This window comes from Danio rerio, chromosome 18 (genome assembly GCF_052040795.2).
Source record: "Danio rerio strain M-AB ecotype USA chromosome 18, GRCz13ab, whole genome shotgun sequence".
Lineage (NCBI taxonomy): Eukaryota > Metazoa > Chordata > Actinopteri > Cypriniformes > Danionidae > Danio > Danio rerio.
In genome coordinates this window covers 32,930,980-32,957,848 of record NC_141038.1, presented here as the reverse complement: position 1 = coordinate 32,957,848, position 26,869 = coordinate 32,930,980, and the positions used below count along the sequence as shown (strand labels likewise).

Here is a 26,869-nt window from a genome sequence, read left to right as displayed (position 1 = left end):
TAATTCAGGGGCGTTGCTAGGGTTGAAAGGGATAAGGGCCATAGCTCCAAACCCCACAATCAAAAAAATTATAATTCACCCAGCTAAAATACCCCCATTTTCAAAAGGTGATCTACTCTAATCTTAATAATACGATTATAAATGGTTTAATAGTAAATAAAGGGTTTTTGAGTTGACAGTCTTTTTGCAATAAAAGCTTTAAATTGTGAAGCTTTGTGACTTGTTACAACAAAAAGGAAAAAACATTAATAAATTAACTCACTTTTCATTTACTGGTTATGAGCCATATCATACCTCTTGAGCCTCAGTTTGTTTGTTTTTTGAAAATGTAATTTTCTGCATGTCTTTAAATTTGAAAATGATTTATTTTATAGTGCGAGTTGTTATCCAATGTAATACAAAGCTACAAACATGTTCATTTGGACAGAGTGATTAACAAAAGTGTAGTTTTGTCAAGATACTGGAATTTTTAAATTCAATACCTAGCAAAATATTGATATTCAATAGGCAACTAATTTTGATATAATTACAATTGTCTCAAAAATAGTACAAAAAACTAAAAATCTATATGCTAGAAATAAGTTTACTTCAAATGTCTTTAGAGGGATATTTATTTTAGTTTTCCTCAAAATAGGTTGATGTGGGCATTGTAGCACTTTAAATGCATGTAATGCCTGTTTCATTCATACTTGAGCAGAAATTCCATATATGCCTCACAAAAGTAGTGGAACATTCCAGGAAATCCCTAATATAGATGAAGGAATCCAGCTATTGCTGTACTTGAATGAATGAAAATAAGATCTGAATAAACAATAAAGGCTTTAACTGATCATTTACACAACTGCGACAATAAATGGTTTATATGTGTTCTTCCAGCCATCCTAGGTATTTTCATAAGAAAGTCGATTTATAATCTAATGCTAACTGATATAGCATGTTATAATAGAAGCTATAAAATATTATGCTAGATGCGTTAACTCACTGTGATTTAACTATTACAGAAACAGATGTGCCTGGCTATATCATATCTAGATAAATATGTCTAGATATCTATATCATATGTAAAAAGCTAGTACAATTTACGTTTTTCTGACTAATTCGCATGTATTTACATTGATATGATGCACATTTGATTGTTTTATTTCACCAAAACTACACACATTTTATAATATGAAAACAAATATTAAGCTTCATCAGTAGTTAGAACTATTCAGTTTCGCAAAACAGTTGTATTATTACCTCATTAGGAACAGCTCCTCAAAATAATGAATGAATTATGATGACAGGATTTTTTTAAAGGGGTGGTCCACTGCGATATCATGTTTTAAACTTTAGTTGATGTGTAATCTAGCTGTATAAACATAAACAGCATCTCTGAATGTAAAATGCTCAAAGTTCAATGCAAAGGGAGACCTTGATTTTTTCAGAGTTAGCTTAGCAAAGCCTACAATGAATGAATTTTGGAGACTACAAAAAATACTTCCGCCCCCTGTGAGATCACAAAAGTTTGTTACTGCGCACCCCACACTGTGCAGGTAAGGGCCGTGGCCAGAGGCGCTGTAACATTACTGCAGAGGGAGAAATGCCATCCTGCTGTTTTCACAGAGCTTCTCTGTTTTTGTTGTTGGGCTTCCAAATGACATGACCCAAACACAGAAGTGCTTACAGTTCAATATTAATTATGTTCCAGAGAACTATAAAATACATAGCAAGCATGATTTGACAAAACGCAGCTTCCAGAATCTCTCCCAGTTCAGTGCTGGATTCGGCTAAAATCTCCTCAAAGACGGAACACGAGGAAACGCTGTGAACTCTGAGCCACGACCTGTAAGTGTTTTTATTTGTTAAAATTGATCATGACATGTAGTGTCTAGCCTTAACAGTATGTTGTAACAAAGATGTAAACAATGGGAAATTATTAGCTACAAATCCATATTTACAGTATCAGTCAATCGGCTGTAAATACACACACACACATACACATACACGCACTCTTGACCAGCACGTACGTCTCTCTGTGTGAGACAGCAGTGTTTCTGTCTATAGGCAGCTTTACCATGTGTTTTACATCTCAGACAATGAAGTCGCAAAAGATATGTGAACAATTCATGTTACGTACACAGGCATATTCCGGATATGCGTGACAGACTTCCTGTAACGCGTTGATTTAAAAAAAAAATCCAGCAATGCTCTCCCAACTGGAGTGTAACAGCAAAAACAAATCAATCCAGGCTCACACAGGTCTAATCCCACATGTTGTGCTTTATTCTGTCACCAGCGTCACCACAGAAAATAACTTAATCCGAGCATGAGAGTGTAATAAATTCGTTGGGTGGGAAGAAGAAGACAGGGTCGGCGATATCAGTTAAGCACAAACTTTTATTTTTCACTGTGTTGTGCTGGGCACTCGTGTGCGTGTCTGTGTGTGTCGAGTCTGTGAATGGTCAGGCTCTCCTCTCTCCCGGCTTCTCCTTTTCCTCCCCTCATGAAGGTGTCTCTCCGGCCCAATCACTAGAAAACACAGGTGTTAATGATTATTTATAATCAGACCACTGACCAGCCGCCGGTGTCTCTGCTTGCTCTCCCCCCTTTCTGGGTGTTTGATTATGCCTTCCCCACCACATACCCCCACCGCCCGTCCGTCCTGCAGCTCTCCCCCCTCCCCCCGCCCGGGAGAGGAAGTCCGCTACGACCATCTGCGCGCCTTCATGCGGTGGAGCCACTGGAGGGGGCCAAGATCCGAACAGAGGACGAACTCCCTACCCAGGGAGATAATAGCGGAGAGTGAGGACACCCACTTGATCGCCAAACACTCTTTTTCTATGGTGCTGTCCTGCCCATGACCCAAGAAGAAGCCCAGATACCTTACCTCCACTCGCTCAATTGCACACTTCCTCGGGTTGGCTGTGAGCCCGGCCCGTCTCAGCGCTGATAGTACTGCCCGCAGGTGCTGCATATGCCACTGCCAGTCATTACTGAAGACAATGATCTCATCCAAATAAGCAGCGGCATATGCTGAGAGGCGGGCAAGTATTTTATCCATCAGGCTCTAAAACGTCGCCGGAGCCCCAAACAGCCAGAACGGAAGTGTCACGAACTGGTGTAATCCAAACAGCGTTGTGAAGGCAGTTTTTTTCTAGGGATATTGGAGAAAGGGGAATTTTCCAATACCCTTTCGTTAAATCCAATGTCGAATAAAAGCGAGCAGCGCCTAACCGGTCGAGCAACTCGTCAATCCGCGACATTGGATACGCATCAAATTTTGATACGGCATTTAATTTGCGATAATCTACACAGAACCGGACCGTGCCGTCTGTCTTAGGAACTAATGGCTTGTTTCCACTGACTGGTACAGTACGGTACTGTTCGGGTCAGTACGGGTCACCTTTATCAGGCTTGCGTTTCGACCACAAAGGGTACCCTTTTTGGTGGGCATGGTGTACGACAAAGCTTAAGTCGACGTCATGGTCGCTCGAATAAATGTCTACAGTAAAGCTGTACGGGTCGTTTACATATCATATGAGAAGCACTTCTTACAAAACAGATGCTTTATACACATAAATACTTGGTTCTAAATGATTATTACTAACTTTTCTATAAACAGGAGTTGATTATAACTGCAGATCAATGAAAGTGTGAAATTGGCTACTGTAACGTCTGTAATTATATTAAATAAATATATAAATGCAACATATATGAACACATACCGCCCCTTACAGTCTCCGATATATTATTAATTACAGAAAAACTACAAACATCATACATTTAGTACTTATTTGAGTTCAAAAACACACGCAATATAGCCCACAGTTAGCGCAAACCTCTCATCTGTGTCTGTAATCTTCACCAGCACATGCAAACTCTGTTAGAGAATAATTTTGTCATTCCCAGTTTATAATAGTCCAAAAGGCAAAGATAAACATGGCAGTTTGTTCATGATTCAGGTTGTTAAACACTTTTGCTCCTGTGTTTTGCTGGGTTTCTCCTTTTTTCCGCGCTTTACTCTCGCGCATGTCCTTTACTTTCTAAATGGATCAGATGATGGAGACACTTCAATAATCCCGTAACGTTACACGTTATTATCATCAGCTCAAGAAGTTTACTATATCAAATATAGACGCGATCGCGCGCTGCTGGAAGAAAGTGAATTCCGCTCGCACTTTTAGACGGGCTCGTAAAACAACAACAGGACGCGGCAGATTTTGTTCTAAATTCATTTTGTAGGAGCCGGACATCAGCGAGCTGGGCGGGCGAGAGATGATCACCCCCAGAGACCAGAGCGCTCGACCGATTCCAGTCTACGCTCTCCAGCCCCAGGTTATCCTCACCTGTAATCACCGTTGCTAACGCCACGTCCTCCGGCTTCCTCCACAGTTTTAATAAATGAATATGATAAATTTGACGTGCCCCACTCCTGTCCGTTCGTACCACCTCATAATCGAGATCGTTCACTCATCGTGTGACCTCAAATGGCCCTTGCCACTTGGCGAGAAATTTAGAGCTAGAAGATGGCAGCAGTACAAGTACTTTATCTCCCGGTGCAAATGTTCGTAGCTTTGTGCCCTTATCATAATGCCGGCATTGTTCATTCTGAGCCTTGAGCAAATTCTCCATGGATAGCTGCCCTACTGCATGGAGTTTTGCCCGCAGGTCCAGAATGTCCTGAATTTCATTTATGCTGTTAGAAGGCTCGTCCTCCCAAGCCTCTCTGACGACATCCAACACCCCTCTTGGCTGTTTGCCGTAGAGGAGCTTGAATGGGGAAAACCCAGTGGAGGCTCAGGGAACCTCCCGCACAGTGAATAACAAGGGCTCTAACCATTTATCCCAATTTTTCGCGTATTCGTGAACGAATTTACAAATCATTGCTTTAAGTGGCGATTAAACCGTTCCACCAGTCCATCTGTTTGTGGGTGATAGACGCTAGTGCGAATCTATTTAATGCCCAATAATTCATATAATTCGCGCAAAGTGCGTGACATAAGCGCGGTGCCTTGGTCGGTGAGGATCTCCTTGGGGATCCCCACCCGGAAGATTAAGTGGAAGAGAGCCTCTGCAACACTCTTAGCGGAGATGTTGCGGTGGGCTACAGCTTCCGGGTACCGGGTTGCATAATCCACTAGGACCAATGCAAATCGGTGCCCGCGTGCGGATCGCTCTAATGGCCCGATGAGATCCATAACAATTTGCTCGAAGGGGATCTCCATTAATGGTAATGGGTGCAAGGGCGCTTTTGGGGTGGCCGGCGGATTTACCAGCTGACATTCAGGACACGCAGCGCACCATCTGCTGACGTCTCCGTGAATGCCCGGCCAAAAAAATCGGTCCATGAGGTGATTTAGTGTGGCCACTTAACCTAAATGTCCGGCCATAGGGTTAGCATGAGCCGCCTGGAAAAGCATTTCCTGACGGCTTTTAGGAACCAATAATTGGGTGGTATCTTCTTTTGATTGAGTGTCTTGGATCACTCGATACACCCTGTCTTTAATGATCGCAAAATAGGGATAGTTGAGCGGTCGCTCAGGCTGGAGGACATGCCCATCGATCACTTTTACCTGCTCGATGGCACGCGACACGTGACATCACCTGGGATTCCCCCAGCTGAGCGATCTGCCCCCTAGCCGTCGATCCTTTCCTCCAAGAAGCACCCGCTGTCAAAACCCTTAATAGTTTATTAAAATCTGGCCAATTTGTTCCCAAAATCAGCGGATGCTTGAGGTGCGGGTTAACCGCTACCTCTACGCTATGTTTTTGACCCCGAAATTGGATTTCTACAGCCGCTAGCGGGTAGTGAATCTCATCACCGTCCACACACCTCACCCTAACTGTGCGGCTTTTATCCAATGCCGTGTCTTGCATCAGGCATGGGTGGATAGAGGTTTGGTTACACCCTGAATCCACCAAGGCCTGATATTTATCCCCCTTTATACTCACCGGTATCTGATATAGCCCATTGCGACCGGGGGCGACAGCCGGGGCGTCGGGTACGTGGTAAGCCCCCACCTCCAGTAAGCCCCCACCTCCATCGCAGAGCAATTCTTAGGGCTATGATCCACGGCCCCGCACCGCCAACACGTCGGCCCAGACCTCAACACTGCACCCCCGGGGCCAGTTGGTCCAACCGATTGAGCCGGAGAGAGACCTGTTGTAACTGGAGGAGCCACTAAAGGGCGTGCTTCCCCGCCCCGGTCCGCATATCCGCCCCACCGAGGCATCAAGCGAGAGGTATCCGACCCAGAGCCCAGCTTCCTCAGTGCTGGCACAGGAAGTCCCTGCTGTCTGGGTCTGGGAATGGGGAGAGAAAGAGAAGGAGGGAGAGAGAGAGGAGAGAGAGAGGTTATATCACCGACCCTGGACCTCGCTATCAGGTGATCCTCCGCCAACTGGATGGCCGTCTCAAGATCGGTGGGCCGATGGCACTGAATCCACTCCGATGTTTGGGAGGGTAGGCGGGTGATGAATTGCTCCAGCACCACAGAGTCCACCACCTGGTCGATGTCCTGGCCATCCGGGATCAGCCATCTACGGCAGGCGTCCCGGAGCTGCTGGGCGAACACAAAGGGCGAACACAAACCATTGGAGAATGGCTGCGCCGCGATCTGGGCTTCGCCTGACAGCAGCGGGATGACTCTCACCGCCCACTCGGCCCGCGGCCAGCCACACGCCTACGCTATCTTTTCGAAGAGGTCCAGGAATACTTCAGGGTCGTGCTGAGGCCCCATTTTCTGAAGGGAGATGGCAGGGTGGGCGGCAGATGTCGACGCGGACCGGATCCCCTGGTCCAGCAGTCTCCGGACGAGCTTGCGGTCCTCGCGCTGGGCCTCCACCAAAGCGCGGAACCTTTGATCCTGGTCCGCCCGGATCTCCACCAGCGCCTCGTGTTGTTCGCGGTGGAGGACAGCGAGCGCCTGGATCACCTCCGCAAATGGAGTAGCTGACGGAGTGGTCATCTTGGCAGCGAAGTCTCCTCTTCTTCCAGGGTTTCGGCACCACTGTAATAAAGTTCGTTGGGTGGGAAGAAGAAGACAGGGTCGGCAATATCAGGTAAGCACAAACTTTTATTTTTCACTGTGTTGTGCTGGGCACTCGTGTGCGTGTCTGTGTGTGTCGAGTCTGTGAATGGTCAGGCTCTCCTCTCTCCCGGCTTCTCCTTTTCCTCCCCTTATGAAGGTGTCTCTCCGGCCCAATCACTAGAAAATACAGGTGTTAATAATTATTTATGATTAGACCACTGACCAGCCGCCAGTGTCTCTGCTTGCTCTCCCCCCTTTCTGGGTGTTCGATCATGCCTTCCCCACCACAGAGAGAAAAAGAGGAGTAAACATCGGTGCGCTTCTCGAGTTACAGATACTTTATAGTATACACACGCACACACATAAACACACACAATGGCACACAAACACTCTTTTTAAGGAGCGCATCCCATTTTCAATTATTACAGACACTTGTTGACTGACTGTTTACACAAAACGCGCGTGCTTGTCTGGGCGTGACATAGAGCCGATCCGCGAATCACAGCACATTATGACAATGGCCAATTAAAGTCACTTGAGGGCGGGCCTTTCAGAGGAACTAGGAAATATGACAGTCGTTTTCATGTTAGCTGTGTCGCTGTGTATAATCAAAGTGAGATATATAAAAAAATTACACGATTTCTTTCAAGTGAAACATGAGCACACATTGCTTTGCATCTTATTAACACAATCAAGCCTTAAAATTACATTCTGGACCACCCCTTTAACACCAAGTGACAACTTCCACCTGCCGGTAGAAACAGGAACTGCTGAATGGCTGACTATTTAATTACATGACACAAAGGCTGCGTTAAGTGGAACGCGTGCTGTATGTGCTAATTTTAAGGACTTCGATAACAAAATAAAGGTTATACAACCTATTTTTATTTAAGTGCAACATATTCCAAAAGATCAGGGGCTTTAAACAATACATCAGGGGCTTAAGCCCCCAAATGCTACTTACTGCAGTTCAACATTAACTGTGCCGCTACCGCAGCCTTGTGTGTATGTGTGTGTGTGAGATGTGGGGGAACTGTTTCTAAATGCATTTTAAATGTATTAATTTTTTTGCTTTTCGGCTTAGTCCCATTACTGATCCGGGGTTCACCACAGCAGAATAAACCGCCAACTATTCCAGCACATTTTTACGCAGCGGATACCCTACCAGCCGCAGCCCATCTCTGGGAAACACCCACACACACTCATTCACACTCATACACTACGGACAATTTAGCCTACCCAATTTACCTGTATCCCACTCCAACCGGAGGAAACTCCAACTGACCCAGTCGAGGTTTGAGCCAGCAACCTTCTTCCTGTGAGGCGACAGCACTACCAACACTGTACTAATTAATTTTTTTTAATTAACTGCGATTAATTGCGATTAATCACATTAAAAAGACTGAAACTTGTAGCTTTGGCTATTCAAATTTAAAATTAATTAAAAAAAACTAGACAAAAACTATTCAAATTCAAAATATAATTCAGTATTAGACTTTTTGTTTAATTTCTAACACAGATTTCTTCATGTAAACAACATACCCACAATAAACCATGAAGATCCTGGCTTGACAACAATATTTATTGCAGAAATTAAAACACAGGCATGTTAGTGCTATTTGAATTTTAAAACAATCAATGCTAACAAAGAAAACATTGATTTCTAAGTTAGATTCTAAGTGGACTCCAAAAAAAATGCCAAAATACAGGCATTATAAATATGGAAAATTATAATAATAATAAAGTATTGAATACAAACAATTGTGTCATGACACTATACGAAAAGGATCCAATTGCAAGTGTTTAATATAACTGAAAAATGTAACAAAGGATATCACTGGAGTGAACTGGAGACAAGAAAGTTCAAAACAAGAGAGGCACGGGTCACAATGAAGACTTCAATGAACAACGAAGGATTCTGGAAAACAACAGAGAGAAACAAGACAAACAACAGACTGATAACCAGAACATACCACATGAGGAAATATATAGCCAGGCAAATAAGGACCAGCTGGAAGATAATTAAGTCAGCTGATGACATCAGCTGATCCTATAGCACACTGTCAACACAAAAGGTAAACAGTAGGCGGATTAATTGCCGTAGGAAAAAGGATGACAGGCCAACTTGGAAGAGTGACCCCAACGTATGACGTCAGACCGTAATTCCTCTGGCACAAATAAACGACCCGGTGGACATCCAGGCTGAGGCATTACACCTTCTAAGGCCATGCGGACCCTTGACTCGATCTCCCAGGTGACAGCAGAGATAAAAAGTCTGCGTGGCACGATGGCTTCAGGAGATGATGCATGCTCGGAGTGATCAAAAATTCGAGAAAGTGCGTCAGGTTTAACATTCTTGGAACCTGGTCGGTACGAGATAGAAAAATTGAAACGTTCGAAAAATAAAGACCACCGCGCGCGCCTGTTCAATCTTTTGGCGGATTGGATGTACTCCAGATTTTTATGATCGGTCCAAACGATAAAGGGAACCCCTGAACCCTCTAGCCAATGACGCCACTCTTCCAACGCAAGCTTGACAACCAGCAGCTCTTGATTACCAATATCATAATTTCGTTCTGCATTGTTGAGATGATGAGAAAAATACGCGCATGGATGCATCTTGTTGTCCGAGGAAGAGCGTTGGGACAGGATAGCACCGACCCCCACCTCTGATGCGTCAACCTCCACCACGAACTGCCGTGATAGATCAGGGGCAATGAGAATGGGGCTAAAACAAAGCAGCTTTTCAGTCGGTCGAATGCAACTTGTGCTGCATTGGACCACCTGAACGGAGTCTTGATGGAGGTTAAGGCAGTCAGAGACGCGGCGAGCTGGCTGAAGTTGCGAATGAAACGCCGGTAAAAATTGACAAAACCAAGAAACCTCTGCAGGGCCTTGCGGAAGTCTGGGGTTGGCCAATTTACCACAGCCTGAACTTTCTCTGGATCCATGCGCATCCCCTCGACCGACACGATATGTCCCAGAAATGGAACAGACTGTGTATGGAATACGCATTTCTCCGCCTTGACATAAAGCCCATTCTCTAGCAGCCTCTGAAGCACACGCCTGACATGTTGAATATGTTCCTCGAGAGAATGAGAAAATATCAGTATGTCATCCAGGTAAACATAAATGAACTGATCTAGCATATCTCTCAACACATCATTAACGAATGCTTGGAAGACTGCAGGGGCATTGGACAGACCGAAAGGAAGAACACAATACCCCCTGGGGGTATTAAAGGCAGTCTTCCATTCATCGCCCTCCCGAATACGGACCAAATGGTAAGCGTTGCGGAGATCTAATTTTGTAAAAAAGGACGCCCCCTGCAGACGTTCTAAGGCAGAAGACATCAGCGGCAAAGGATAAGTATTCTTCACCGTGATAGCGTTCAGCCCTCGATAGTCTATACAAGGACGGAGGGAGCCATCTGTCTTTTTCACAAAAAAACTTGCTCCTGCTGGTGATAAAGAAGAACGGATGATCTTAGCTGCTAGAGAATCAGAAATATGTTTCTTCATGGCCTCCCTCTCTGGAGCGGAGAGCGAATAAAGTTTGCCTTTAGGCAGAGACGTACCTGGCAATAACTCTATAGCACAGTCATAAGGACGATGTGGAGGCAGAGAAGCAGCTCGGGACTTACTGAACACTCTCTTCAGGTCGAGGTACTCACTGGGCACGTTTGACAGATCCATCTGTTCTTCCTGAAAAACAGAACGAGACACAGAAAAACAGGCGGACAACAGACACGTAGCATGACAGCTCTCACTCCAAGAAATTATTGATTCCTGCCTCCAATTAATATGTGGATTGTCCATTACCAGCCATGGATGCCCAAGAACCACTAGAGTGACAGGGGCTTCTGTTAAAAAAAAAGAATAATTTCAGTGTGGTTACCAGATGTGATCATATCATATCTTATAGGACCAGTGGAATGAGTAATGGAAGGAAGAGAGAACCCATTGAGAGCATGAACAGATATAGGTTGCGAGAGAGAAATTACAGGAAGTCCAAGTCTTTGAACTAAATCAGAGTCAATAAAATTTCCCTCCGCAGTCAATAAGTGTATTAGTCAAATAATTCCCAGATGACCACTCCAACTTATCCTTCAAAAGTGTGGCTGCAAGAGAGGATTTGTCCAAAGATACCCCACCCGTCAGTAACCTCTTACCTACTGACGGGCTCTGGCTTTTATGGGACAATGAGCCGCGATGTGATTCGCACCAGCACAGTACATTCACAGTCCCTCGCTACGGCGTCTGCGCTTCTCCTCCAGCGACAGCCTAGAGCGGCCCATCTGCATGGGTTCAGGTTCCGAGAGGGGCGTGTCCACTGGACCCGGAAATACAGTGGCAGCCGGAAGAAGGGAGTTCTCCAAGGCGTGTGTGTGTCGCGTGTGTCTCTCATGGAGCCTAAGACGAGAATCCACGCGGATGGCTAAATCGGTCCATCCAGGGTTTTAGGAAAATCCAAAGCAAAGATCTCGTCTTTTATATGGTCTGCTAGCCCGTGGAGAAAGACGTCCCACTGTCCCTGAGCGTTCCACTCACTCTCCGTCGCCAGGGTGCGGAACTCAATGGAGTAGTCAGCAACACTCCGTTGCCCCTGCTGCAACTCCGTGAGCATCCGGACCGCTTTTCTGCCCGCTGCGGCTCGATCGGAAACCTTTTTCAGTTCCTCCGAAAAGGCTTTAAACGTAGAACAACATGGGAGTTTCTTCTCCCACACAGCGGTTCCCCAAAGTGCCGCTCTTCCAGTGAGAAGGGTGATGGCAAACGCTACTTTCAATTCCTACGTGGGAAACAAGGAAGGCTGCAAGGAGAAGTACAGCAAGCATTTCGCCAAAAAGGCACGACACAACTCCGGTTCTCCGGAGTAGAAGGCTGGAGGTGGGAGGCGAGGTTCGGTAGATCGAGCAGCTTGATCAGACACGGACACTACCGGTGGACTAATGTTAGCTGCAACAGGCTGCTGGACCCCAGCAGTATGAAGATGTTGCAGCTGTGTGGTGAGGTCATACACCTTTGTTACCAACGCTTGGATAGCACGACTGGTATTGTTCATCTGCTCATCTTGCCTGTCCATGCGTGTGGTGGCCTGCAAAACAAACTCAGCCAGGCCGGGGATATTCGCTGGATCCATGTTTGATCAGTCCGTTCTGTCACGACACTAGACGAAAAGGATCCAATTGCAAGTGTTTAATAAAACTGAAAAATGTAACAAAGGATATCACTGGAGTGAACTGGAGACAAGAAAGTTCAAAACAAGAGAGGCATGGGTCACAATGAAGACTTCAATAAACAACGAAGGATTCTGGAAAACAACAGACAGAAACAAGACAAACAACGGACTGATAACCAGAACATACCACATGAGGAAATATATAGCCAGGCAAATAAGGACCAGCTGGAACATGATTAAGTCAGCTGATGACATCAGCTGAACCTATAGCACGCTGTCAACACAAAAGGTAAACAAACACACACCCTCACACATGACAACACACAAGGCAAGATACATAACATGCAGGAGGAACACACAGATCCATAAACCGTGACAATTGTACTCATTGAAAAGTTGTATTGCTGTTAGTTGAGAACATTAATTATAAAGTAGAAACAATTTTGCTTAGTTCTCCTTTACATTAAGACAGTTGCTAAGACAGTCCAGTCTGTTGACATTATCGGGGGACAATATGGACCTTTTGTTTTGAAAGATATGAGCTGAGAGTGAGAACAGGCAAAATCACAAGCAGGATTACTGAATCAGCATATGCATTTCGGTGCCTAGTTTTGTGGTCACTGGTGCTGCAGGATGTAAGAAGCATCAAGCAGTACATCAATGGCCCATACAGCGCACACACACACACACACACACACACACACACACACAGACAGACAGACAGACAGACACACCGCATGCAGGACAGCGTTGCAGGAGCGAGTCAACAAGCATGAACGTGTTTATCAAATTAGCTTAAACTAAGAGTTCTAAAGTATGGCGTTATTTCACAGGAATTCTGACACAACAACACGAAGTAAACACTTTACAAAACTTGTGTTAAAGCGGGAAACACGTCAAACTTAATGAAACATTGGAGGGCACAAGCAAAAAGGCAGAGGAATGCGCAGACTGTGACAGCTCGCGACTTCATCTGGCACTTCATTTACATGGACACCAATACTCCGATTTTAATATAATTAAGAAAAGCAGAAGGCATCGTGCATATCAAAACAGCCAAAGCAACAATTTCATATTATTCAACATATCCTACATTTTTAAAGAAAATTTTTAGATGTAACCCCATTTTTAATCTTTAGCATTTTCATAAGTAACTGTAATTTAATTACACATTTTTTCTCAGTAAATGTAACAAATTACTGTTACTTTTATTTTGTAATTAAATTATGTAATGCTGTTACATGTAACTAGTTACTCCCCGACACTGAAGCACTTGACCACAACAAAATGACACACCACACCAAACGCACATGAAAAAACACCTCCACGAGCCAACACAACATGCAATAAGTGACAACACAGAACATGAACTGCAACATGACAAAGTTTACATACAGTAACACTATTTTAGCAGGAGCAAACATCACCAAAACACACTCATACACATAGTGAAAGAAGAAGCAAAGTTACAAAACTGTAAAGGAATTTGCAAAGAATGTATTAAATTATCACAATAATACACTTGGGTTTTTAAACTTTGTTGATAACTACAGCTTTTCTACACTACTGTTGGACATTGGTTTGTTACTGCACAACAGACAATTACAATCTTATACAAAAATGTGATATCGTTACCTTCATTTGGGAGTATCATGATGTTGGGTACGTTGCTTTAAGATAATTTTTGTTACAAAATCCACCAGACATGCTGTATTCTTCAAGTTCACACAGTAGCTGTCGGTTCTCCCCTAACAGGTGGTTTACTGCCACACATCATCGACAATTTACATTCGTTTTGTGTCTCAAATACTTCCTTAGTGTTGTGTCTCTCCTCAGTGTCTCACCATCTTCAACCTCATGTCTCCTTCTCTGCATGATGTTCAGCCGCATCTTCAACTGACTGCAGTGTTTATTTTCTTTTCCACATCTTAGTTTATCTTGCAAAGTGTGCAGTGGCTGTCTGTGTAATTTCTGTGTGGCCCAGATGCTCAGTCTGGGTTGGTCTCAATCATCTCATATGCGATTTCATAAATGTCAAAGATAGAAGAAATGTATACAGCAGAACTTTTACACATAAAAGAATAAGTAAAAATAAATGTGCTATAATGCCACATATTTATGTGAATATAACACATTTGCGCATGAGCAAATAACGCAAAATTATTTCTTAATTTTTTACTTTCAAAGCCAATATTTATTTTAACTTTAGTATACATCTCATGATGGCAGGTGAGAATAATGATAGGTGAGGCACTGCCTTTCATGACCGCACATCCCTGATATAAATGGATGCTGACAAAAGATATAATTTTGTGTCTCACTGCTGCAGCCCAGGACACCCAATGCATCTGTTTTTTCCAGTACATTGTGTCCAGCCCTTATCACACACTAGCCGCGTTTCCACTATCGCGCCTAAAGCGAGCGAGCCAAGGCCAGTGGCGTTTCCACTGTCACTTCCGGGGCCTAATCGGGCCAAAGCGGGGCTTTCTCGGGGCCAACGGCCAGCCTTTTTCGGCCCGCCGAATACCTTGGGCCAAGGAGGGCCAGCCGGGGCTTCGGGGCGGAGTGAAAGGAGAGGCGGGCACAGTTTTCCGATCGCACTCGAGTACATGCGCCAAACAAATAAATAAATAAGGGAAAGAAAACATCTGGAACAAATTATAGGCTGGGGTCTTTTTTTGCATATGATCGCCCTTAAGTTTCTCTTTTAAATGTAAGGCTGTTGCATAAAATGATCTTTCTTTGCTGCATCTTTGATGTTTCAATAACGCATAATAATCTTTACACCATATTAAAGACACAGCAGACAGTAAAGGTTTTCAAGAGGTTTTGTCAAGTTTAATACTGTGTGTGTTTTTGTGCGTTTAGATGCCTGTGTATGTGTGTGAGACAGAGGAAAAGAGCGCTCCATTCATAGCTCTGTTGATGCCGCGAGCGGCTTTTTTCTTTTATTTTTATTGTTTTAATTTATTTTGAAGATAATACACTATATGAATACAACAGTAGGACATTAAACTTTACAAATTTCATGTCCACTTTTGTAGGCTCAAAACAATAGTGTCATATCTAGATAAAATAGCCCTATATTGAAATAATTTAAAGAATTACAAATATTAGATAGGCCTATAATAAAATCACATTAAATAAATAAACCAATATAAAACTAACAAAAGCTATAGCTATAACAATTAGGTACTATATCAAACAGTTTCAAATTTATATTAAACTTTCATTTTTCAAAAGCTTCTTTGAAAAAAAGATTTTAGATATTTTCTAAAAAAATAAAAATAAATAAACACCGGAAAATGTTTTAAATATTATTTATAAAGTATTTGGATACGATGAAATTAATCAAATCATGCAAACAGAGCATTTTCGGGGTGAGTGAACGCAGAAACTAGGCGACCTTTTTTTCTGTCTGCAGCCGCGCAGCACTTTTTTGACGGGAAAAACTGCAAGTTCAAAATGTGTTCTGTGTCCTCAAGCAAGTGTGCATGTTTTTATATGACGTGGTAAAATTAAAAAAGGACATTTTAAATACATAAAGAGCTTTATTAGTGCATAGCTGCTGAGCGCAACGAAATATAGGCTATATTTTATTACGTGCTGCTCTTATGTGCTGAAACACTGAACACTTTCCTTTACTTAAGATATAATAAGCAACATCTTTAAATAAAGGGAATCACCTATTAAGTGTCATAAAGCCTATAGGGGGTAAATAATCATGTTTCAGTTCTCTCCGGAGCATTTGGGATGAATGTTGGACAGATTCTGTCTAGAGGATGTTATAAAAAACATTTTATATCGAGTTATTAACGGAGAATTATATATATGTGGTGTTATATTATGGATGTGTGCGCTCCCTGCGCTCCGGGTCCCTCCGTTGGTGGCAAGACCACTGGATTTCGATGCCAGTCAGTCGGCGAGTAAATGAATATGATGAATGAAAACACACAGGCATGTGCGTATAGACATGCGTTGTACTGCTGTACAGTAACGTGTCATTTGTTTGTTTTGGTTGTCCTAATTTTAATAGTTTCGTGATGATGTGATGGTGTGCTTTATCTGCATGATTCTCGCTGAAGTGGGCGGTTTGAGTGACGTTCGATTCGGGGGATGTTCTGGGGGCGGGGTTTGCGTGACACGCTGCGAGCTACTAGCCCCACAGTGGAAACGCGACATGATTTCGGCCTCACTGCTCAACCTCCCAGGCGATTGGCCCGGCCTGGCCCGATATAAGCCCTGGCTCGCACTGGCCTGATAGTGGAAATGCGGCTAATGATACCAGTAAATATCCAAATTGTTTCCTGGAACGACTTTACTAGTAAATTGAAAAAAAAAAAAATCATACAGGCAAGGACGTTACAGAATCTTTCCAGAAAAGACCATTCAAAGCTTTGTATTTTTAAACATTTGACTACATTAAAAACTCTGGGGATGGAAAAGTATTGTGAACAACTTCGATGAAAAAATATGGAGGAACAACTCCAGCTCTAAATTACTCGCCAAGTGGCAAGGGACGTTTGAGGTCACACGGCGAGTGAAAAATCTCAATTATGAGGTGGTACGAACAGACAGGAGTGGGGCATGACAAATTTATCATCTTAACTCATTAAAGCTGTGAAAGGAGACGGAAGAGATGGCACAAGCAATGGTGATTACGGTCGAGGATGACCTCGGACCAGAGAGCGGAGGCTGTAATCGGCCGAGCGCTCGTGTCACAGAAGGTGATCATCTCTCGCCTGCCAAGCTCGCTGATGTCCAGCTCCTACAACATGAGTTCACAGGCGTGTTCTCACCCCTGCCCGGTCGTACTAACATGATTTAGCACCATATCGAGACCGCCTGAATACAAAAAAAAGTGATTCTGGAAGAATTGGAAAAAATGTGGGAGATGTGATTGTAGAAGAATCACACAGTGACCGGGCCAGCCCGATCGTCTTAGTTCCTAAGACAGACGGCACAATCCGGTTCTGTATGGATTATCGCAAATTAAATAGCGTATCTAAATTTAATGCGCATCCAATGCCGCGAACTGACGAGTTGCTCGACCAGTTAGGCGCTGCTCGCTATTACTCAACATTGGAGTTAACAAAGGGAACAGCTGAGCGATAGACTGTGTCATCATCATCACCCAGATGCTCTCACTCTGGACACACGTATCATGTTGTAGGATGGAAGTTGTGAACCTAAATCAGATGTAATACATGTAGATGTATAAATCAGAAAGTAATGAAACCACTTAAAAAAGGATTAGGATCCCTAAAAAGGATCCCTAAAACTACTTAGGCTATGCTTAAAAAATGCTTAACACATTTGTTTCAGTTTGTTATTTGCCTAATAAATTACACTAGAATGTTTATTTTGTGACACATAGAGATACAGTATAATACATTTTTTTATAGTATGGTTTAAAATCTTAAGATTATTTAATATAAAACACGTATCATGTTCCAGATGCTGACATGTACTTTGACAAATTTATGGTATGTGAGGAAGAAATGACCCTTCGCTAAGCCCCACCCTCCTTAGTTACTGTTGCTACACCTGTCAAGCTTATTCACGATTTCACATAAATCAGCATGCAAAAAATACATTACTTCCTTTTCTTTATAGCAAATTAACATGCAACTTGACTGTTGCATAAAATTAATAAGGTTAAATAACAAAATGGGATTTAATCAACAAGCAAGTTAAATATATTTAAATAAGATGAAAATGAAAGCACTAAGGACTGAAACCAGCTCAAATGGTATTGAATAAAACAGGTTACAGTGTTGTACACATGTACAAATACGTCATGTCAGAAAACAGTCTTTTTTAGAAGTGTTTTGACAGTTCAGAGCCACCGTACAAGCGAACAGCTAAATATATATAGTACAATTAGAAAAGGCAGCACAGATTCATCCTATTTGGCATTTTTAATTCTTTTGAACATGTAGGATCTGCTTGTCAATCAACAATTAACAGCTCGTTCTTGCTGTTAATTGCGGGGAAAATGATTAATGAAAAGTTTATGATAAACCGCTGTGAGTTTCACTTAATTGTAGAGGCAGAGTTGCCATCAGAGTCAGATTTTCATACAAAACCTGCATTGAGCTGACTTTATGGCAAACACAAAGCTGAATATAAAGACAGAATGAGCGGCTGGTCGAGAGCCTCTATGACTGGATTCACCTCTCTCCCGTGCTACAGTGTGTGTGTGCGCGCGGTGACAGCTCGCACGCTCTTTATAATCAATATGAATATTCCGATCAAACTGAACACATCTTACATCAACAACACATGACAATCAACGCATTGATAATAACAAATAATCAGATTACAAACAACCGTTATGTTTACACGTGTTGTAAAATGTGCGGGTCCAGCTGCAGTTTGGGGTGTGTGTGTAAAGCAAAGAGGGAGAGGGAGAGAGAAAGGAGGAACAGTTTTTGGGCAATGAGACTATTTTAGGTGACTGATTTGTTGTACTACACGGAAAGTAAAAATATTTTGGACCAAGTTACATGTGTCCTCGTTCATTCACCATTTGCAACTAAAAGAGAAGGCAATTCACCACGAAACTAATATTATTCGGCCCTAGAGTAATAAGTTAAGATCCCCTACTATTTCTACACAACAAAGAGACGGAGCAGGAAAGGTTTACACATGTAATATTTTTTCCTGAGGCGATTTAAAGCAAAATACACAATGACACTCAGTCAAACACATCTACAATGATAAGGAACATGGGTATTTACTGACTTATTAATGCACAGCAATACCACATGAAGAAATGACAGACTTTGAAGGAATAAACAGTGTGGGAGAGATCCATTATAGTGCACTGGGCAAGTCTGAACAAGTTCCGCCCATGCGTGCGCGGCACGCAGGTCTGTACAATTACGTAATTTATCGGCTTAAAGATATCGGCCTAATTTAGACATCGGATCGATAACGATAATCTTAAAAATAGCATTTATCAGCCGATAACGATATGGCCGCTGATATATCGTGCATCCCTATAATTAGTCATTTTTAGCAAACAGGTGAGATATCCAAGAAAGCCAGACAAAAAAGGACTGCATTACAGGGGTATATTACCAAATAATGGGCTACAGATTAGAAAATTATTTAATCAAAATTGAAGCTAGGTTACGCACCTCATATGCTTACCATTCAACAGCTTAGTTCATGCACAGCAGGAGAGATGAAATTGAAAAATAATCTAATATTAACTAATTAAATCGTGATTTCTCTTTTTTAGCCAAAAAACCTGATAGACTAATTGTGCAATAAAATAAAGTGTTACTAACCGACAAGGAAACACGCATGGACAGTGCTTCTACATAGCTAATTCATAGAAAGAACAACCAGAAAAGCAAAATTGATGGATTTGTGCAGAATATTAGAACTGACCCATAACAATGTACAGTACCTATTACTGTCACTATGTTTGTGTGCTCTTTATCCAGTCAGAGGGTCAGAATTTGGCATCAACAACATAAATAGCATAGATCCATCCCGCCTTGTATCAACGGTTCAGGCTGGGGGTGGTGGTGTAATGGTGTGGAGGATATTTTCTTGGCATACTTTGGATCCATTAGTACTAATTGAGCATTTTGTCAATGCCACAGCCTACCCGAGTATTGTTGCAGACCATGTCCATCTCTTTATGACTACAGTGTATCCATCTTTTGATGGCAGCTTCCAGCAGGATAACGTGCTATTTCATAAAGAGTGAATCATCTCAGGCTGGTTTCTTGAAGATGAGAATTAGTTAACTCTACTCAAATGGCTACCACAGTCACCAGAACTCAATCTAATAGAGCACCTTTGGGATGTAATAAAATAGGAGATTCGCATTATATATGTGCAGCCAGCAAATCTGCAACAACAGCATGACGCTATCATGTCAATATGGACCATAATGTCTGAAGAACATTTACAGTACCTTGTTAAATTTATGCTACGAAGGATTAAGGGAGTTCTGAAGGCAAAAGGGGTTCCAACCCAGTACTAGTAAGTGTACCAAATAAAGTCAGATTGTTATTGTAGTAACACTGTAAAAACATGTGTATTGAATTTTTGAAGGTTTTGTGTTGTAAATTTTATAGTACACATCATAAAATGTGTTTTACACTGAATTATATTGTTCATAGGGCAGAACTGTAGTGCTGTGGATAAAACAATCGCCTCACAGCAGGAAGGTTGCTGGTTTGAGCCCTTGCTGGGTCAGCTAGCATTTCTGTGTGGAGTTTGCATGTTCTCCCTGTGTTTGCATAGGTTTCCTCTGGGTGCTCCGGTTTCCCCCACAAATCCAAAGACATGCAGTATAGGTGAATTGGGTAAGCTAAATTGTCTGTGTTGTGTGTGTGTGTGTGTGTGTGTGTGTGTGTGTGTGTGTGTGTGTGTGTGTGTGTGTGTGTGTGTGTGTGTGTGTGTGTGTGTGTGTGTGTGTGTGTGAATGAGTGTGTATAGATGTTTCCAAGTGATGGGTTACAGCTGGAAGGGCATCTACTGCATAAAATATATGCTGGTTAAGTTGGTGATTCATCCTGCTCTGGCGACCCCAGATTAAAAAAGGGACTAAGCCAAATGGATTGAATGGATAAATAAGGTTGATTTTAGGGTAATTGCTTGCTTGAGAAGTTACAGTATTTTTTCATTTATTTCACAAAGAATTTTTTTTCTTTTTTTAAATTATCTAAGTTATCTGAAATTAAAATGATAGATTTTCACTGTATTTTTTACTTAGTAAGAGAGTGAAAATTGTTATATACAGTTTTTTTTTATTACAGTGGTTTAAAGTATGTAATACAGTGATTAACTATTTTGGTTTGCTTATTATGATACTGCTGCTGAACAGACATGTAAATGACTATAAGAATCTTTGCAAGTACAAGTCAACTTACACTAACCCTTGTCCCAACCACAATCTAACAGTCTACTTATAATCTAATGAAAATTGGTTGGGTAGATGCAATGTAACTTAAATTCAACAAACAGACCATCAAAATAAAGTGTGACCTATAGTTTTTAACTGTAGTTTTCACTGACATTTTTTTTACAATGTAATGTAGTCTTTCTGACAGCAAGCATCAAGTTTTTATTAAGAATGTGTCATCTCTCATATATAGCTAGGTCTGTTCTTTACAGAAGCTTTAAACAGACGCAGTGATGTTCAGCTCTGATGAGGCTCCTATTTAGCCTGTAACCTACTAGGTTTTTTTTTTTTTTTTTTACATATAATGTTCGATTACTTAAGATGTCTTAACTTTTTTTTATTTATAGTTTATAAATAAAATGATTCTTTGATTGTAAATGATGTATTTATAAACAGAAACCCTTAAGGACTAGGCTAGGCTATTAATAACTAATTCTCTGAATGGAAAAGACTTGGGTGATAGTTGAATATATCAAATCATTCAAAACTCAATCTATTGTGTTTATGAGGGAGTGGTGATTAACGATTAATTGATTGTTAAGTTAAATGATAATTGATCATGGGATTTTGTAAAAACTGACATCCATGGTTGATATGTTTAGTTTATGTGTGCATTTGTTGATTTTTCTCTCTGTTTGATTGTGATGGATTGCTTTACTTATCATTTGAGAGTTTAAATTAATTATTTCAGGAATGCTTTTGGTGATTATTAAAAGTAAAAGTGAGAAAGATGAAAAAACAAACGTTTTTAATTAGAATTTTAAGTTTATTATGCAAAAGCATCCTGTCAATTGTATGTTAAATGTAACCCGAGCCCATTTTTGATTAGGCCTACATATTTTTCTAATGTAGTGATTGTGTACTAATAAAGAGATGTTATTTGATTTTCTATAACTCAGATTGCAGAACTATAGAAACTGTATTATGTTTAATAATAATTTAAAAAAAGTACACAACCAAGTACAAAACTACACACACGTAACAACTAACGATCTGTATGGTCCGATACAGTTTTTTTCCATGGTCGGATCAGTTGCAAAAATGGTACCAGTGCATCCCTACTTTATAGTGCAATTCTAATAAAAGTGTACTTTTTACTGAACGTTTTAGAGCAGCAAATGCATTAACAAAATTATTAAATGAAATTAAATACCTAATGTTGCTCTCAATTCTATAAAAGACAATCTGAGAACTGGAAGTCAATTTATCATTGAGCCAGCAGGGGCGCCACGGCCACCCCTGTGTAAACTCTGGCCACCCCTGTGGCCACCCAAATGTTGATATTATTAATTTAAATGTACGTGCATACATGTAAAAAAAATTAAATAAATACATGAATGAATGAATACAGTGCAGCTACTAAAGTATTTTGGATTGATTGGTGCCATTGACATAGCACTGCCCCTCCCCCTCTCCGATCGTCCTTGACAGCACGCACACGCCTTCAATAGACAGCAATGAAAAAAAAAAGAATATGGACGATTGATATTATTAGGGTCTATATACTGAGTGTGTGTTCATATTGGAATGCCTTTTGTACAATTTGTTCATTCATCCGTTTTAATAATTCATTCATCTTCTTTAATTTTAGACATGGCATATATTTCATTATTTTATTTGGTTTGCATATGAACTTGCTGAATTACTAATTATCATTATTTAATACACTGCAATATTTCAAGAGTAATTAATTAAATTAATTTAAACCACATTATTTCATTTACCAGAAACAAAAATATAACATTACACTGTATACATTATTTTTTGTGTGGTGTGGCCTCTTCTGGCCACCCCTAAGAACACTCTTTGGGGGCGCCATGTGAGCCAGACACCTAAACATTTATAAAAATGCGACCTTTTTAATCATTATGACATTTAAAGGTTAATTCATAAGATCATATCGATAATCTGGATCTTGTAAAACATGTAGAAGAGAACGACCATGGAGAGCTCAGAAAAGCATATATCACTTCCATTTTAGTTAAAGATGGGAACAAAACAAGGCACTCCTGCTTTTCTGTCTATTGTTGTTATTATTAACTTTTTATTTATTGTGAGGAAAAAAATTATAAGCTTTGTATAAATCAAATGACTGTTATATGCAAATGCATTTGAATTTGACAGAATGTTAACAAAAACCGACAAGTTAAATAATTTGACAAGGAAGTTACCAAATTAGAAATCTGAGGCGGTGCCCAGTGGGAAAAACGCAAGCTCTCGGACTTCGACTGTAGGCTACTGTGCGCAGCAGTCTTTTTCAAAGGTAAAATTGCTTGTGCTGAATTCTTATTATTACCTATTCGTTTGGGGGGAACAAATGTTGGACTTTCTGGAACTGATCGTGGTGAATTAAACAGAACTGTCTTTTTTTAATATGAAAGGTGTGCTTAAGGAAAACGAAAATTCTATCAAGCTCAAAAGGACTGTGGAAGGGCAGACACTGAGTTAAGGAGCATGAACGACTCTTCGCGCCATCACTTCAGCATGAAACACATGGACTATATGTATAATGCTGACAATAATATCACTTTAAACAGCAACTCAACAGCCAGCGACATAAATGTCACAGGGATCGCCCAGATTATGATCCCTCAGGAACTTTTTCTAATGCTCGGTTTGATCAGTTTGGTAGAAAACATCTTGGTGGTTGTGGCAATCATCAAGAACAGGAATCTTCATTCGCCCATGTATTATTTTATTTGCTGTCTGGCGGTGGCAGACATGCTAGTGAGCGTCAGTAATGTGGTGGAGACGTTGTTTATGTTACTGACGGAGCATGGGCTACTGCTGGTCACCGCAAAAATGTTGCAGCACTTAGATAATGTTATTGACATTATGATATGTAGTTCTGTTGTGTCTTCTTTGTCGTTTCTGTGCACCATTGCGGCGGACCGTTATATCACCATCTTTTACGCACTCCGGTACCACAGTATCATGACTACGCAGCGCGCCGTGGGCATCATCTTGGTGGTGTGGCTTGCCAGCATCACCTCTAGTTCTTTGTTTATCGTTTATCACACGGACAATGCGGTCATCGCCTGTCTCGTGACTTTTTTCGGCGTGACGTTGGTGTTCACGGCGGTTCTGTACCTGCACATGTTCATCTTGGCCCATGTCCACTCAAGACGCATCACGGCTCTCCATAAGAGCCGTCGGCAGACCACTAGCATGAAGGGAGCCATCACTCTGACTATCCTGCTTGGAGTTTTCATCCTCTGCTGGGGACCGTTCTTCCTCCACCTCATCCTAATTCTCACCTGTCCCACAAACCCTTACTGCAAGTGCTATTTCAGCCATTTCAACCTATTTCTGATTCTTATCATATGCAACTCGCTTATAGACCCTCTCATTTACGCTTACCGCAGTCAGGAGCTGCGCAAAACTCTCAAAGAACTAATTTTTTGTTCGTGGTGCTTTGCAGTGTAAGCTATTATTTCGCTTGCTTGCTTGTCATTACTGACGCTTAAAAAAAGTATAATGTTCAATCTGCTAATGTTGCCTTTTATTGCAGTATTGCGTCTTGTGACACTAATTTTACAGAGAATACAATGTGATGTTTACTGAGATAATTAGATCTTTTGTTTTAGCTTTTGGGCACAAACATTTTGAATTACTTTTCCTGATAATTTGGCTACAATATGAAGTAGGGGAGCGCGGGGCACAAATAATACGGGGTTAAATGTAACACGAAATTTTAAGGTTTTTGCTCAGGGTTAACCATGGCATGCTTCCGAGGTTTTCACCTACACTGTCAGCAGACACCTTCTTGCCAATTATTGAAAGAATTCGGCGAAATTTGGATGAGAAACAGAGGGTTTCTTTTTGCAGCATAAATGTATTTTTTATTATAGTAAAAAAAATGTATTTAAAAAAATCTGTAAAAGTATGTTAGTAAAATATTATATTGTTGGGATCACCGTCTTCTAGGCTAAAAGATGGAACCATTTTGAAAGATGTAAAAAACAAACAGTGACTACTAGACGGTTTTAAGGAAAACATGACACAGCGGGGTCAGTTGTAACAGGGTGTCAATTGAGCCACACACTGTTGGACACCAATTAAACTAACAAAATTATTTTTTGAATTTTGAGTGTAATGTTGAGAACTTTTTAAATAAAAAATGTTCTTTAATAGAAAATATTGTTTTATTAGAAAAAATTTTTTTAGCTGATAATGCAAATAAATGCATTGTATAATAATGGATAAATGGATAATAATGCAAATAGATTCAAATGTGTTCATTCAATAAACAAGTAAATACATAAACATACTGTGCTATGTAGAATAAAAAAGAAATGAGCCAACTACTGAGGATATATAGCTACTATTCAAAGTAAACTGAATTTAAATTAATTGTGTGTAATCTGCCTTTAAATGCATGTGTTACAACTAACCCCGTCTGTTACAACTTGCCCTGTGGGTGGGGTAAATTGCAACATTTTTACTCCAGGCACTTTTGGCAATACTGCACAGAAACCATAGGTCCGGCGATCATAATGCTCAAGCGCATTTTAGGAGAGGCTTATGTGTGGTTGGTAAAAAAATATGGTTTGTCTTACCCCATTACTTTGTTCATTATTTGGCCAAAATCAAAAAGTGTTACTTTGTGCCCCACTCTCCCCTAAGTTCTTTAAACTTGATTTACCATGATAATGCATTAAATAATAAATAAATACTAAATTGTCTCAAAGAAAATCTTATCATTTTATATAGTCCTTTGTATTTTGTAACCTCTAAAATGGCTTCACTTTTCATAAATACAATAAATATAATAAAAAGGAGAGAAACTTGTAAGTGATGAAATCAATTTACTGAGAGAGGTTAACCTCCCTGTCTTCATGTAACAGTATATGAAATAAAGTTATACAGCTAACAACCTAAAAGCATAAATTTGTTGATGTGTGATGTCTCCAATTGTGTTCTTTTGTTGTCAAGTTTATTTTAATCTAAAATACCCATTTATATAATGATGATCGATTTTGCAGACAATCATTTAATTGCCTATTACAGGAATAATTGTAATCGAACAACCTGTGTATTTCAGTTGTTGTGCTAACTGTAATTTAATTTAGTTTTCTTTAAAAAACAAAACAATTTACTGTTTAACAAGTGTGTGTCTCTTTTTCAGTGCTGAAAAGCACTGGACAAAACCTAATTAGTTTAAAATTGTTACATTTATAATCAGAAAATACGACTTATTTATTTGATCTAAACTTTCTTATTTAAATCAAAGGAACTTTTTAAATTTGAAGTAATTCATTTCCCCCTTTATCTATTATCGGTTTATTATCAGTCTTATATAACTCATTAGATACTCTTTTTACTTGGTTTCCTTTTTGGAGTTACTTAAGCTTATCACAAGCTTTTCCACGTGCTTGAGATGTGACTTTGGGCAAGAAAACCGATTTGAGAGATGGCAGCCATCAGGGCCACATGCCATTTCATTAAGCCACTAATTTTTGTCTTTCATGGAAAGCACATGGTTCCTTTTTTTAAACTAACTGATGATCCAGAAGCTATTCACTTCTGTTCTATTAATACTCTCTCTCTCTCTCTCTCACACACACACACACACACGCGCACACACACACACATGCGCACACACACACACCCGCACACGCACGCACACATACGCGCACACGCACAAAGTAGGACACTTCTGAACTTACACCAAACAACAGTGCCTTTGTCAGATTAACAGACACAGAATAGTGCAGTTCTTATATTATAGGGAGATCATCACTAC

General features: G+C 40.9%; 1 protein-coding gene and 1 long non-coding RNA gene across 3 annotated transcripts in view; both read left to right on the top strand.

The window, feature by feature from the left end:
* Positions 1–26,869, top strand: part of LOC137488296 (uncharacterized) — a 724,224-nt gene that overhangs the window by 250,643 nt on the left and 446,712 nt on the right. The gene's annotated exons all lie outside the window — the stretch shown is intronic.
* On the top strand, positions 23,320–26,227 carry mc1r (melanocortin 1 receptor). 2 transcript variants are annotated; one of them, XM_087291662.1, is made up of 2 exons: positions 23,320–23,386; positions 23,505–26,227. In XM_087291662.1, the coding sequence occupies exon 2, from the start codon at positions 23,578–23,580 to the stop codon at positions 24,547–24,549; it is 972 nt and encodes a 323-aa protein (XP_087147788.1). In that variant the 5' UTR covers positions 23,320–23,386; positions 23,505–23,577; the 3' UTR covers positions 24,550–26,227.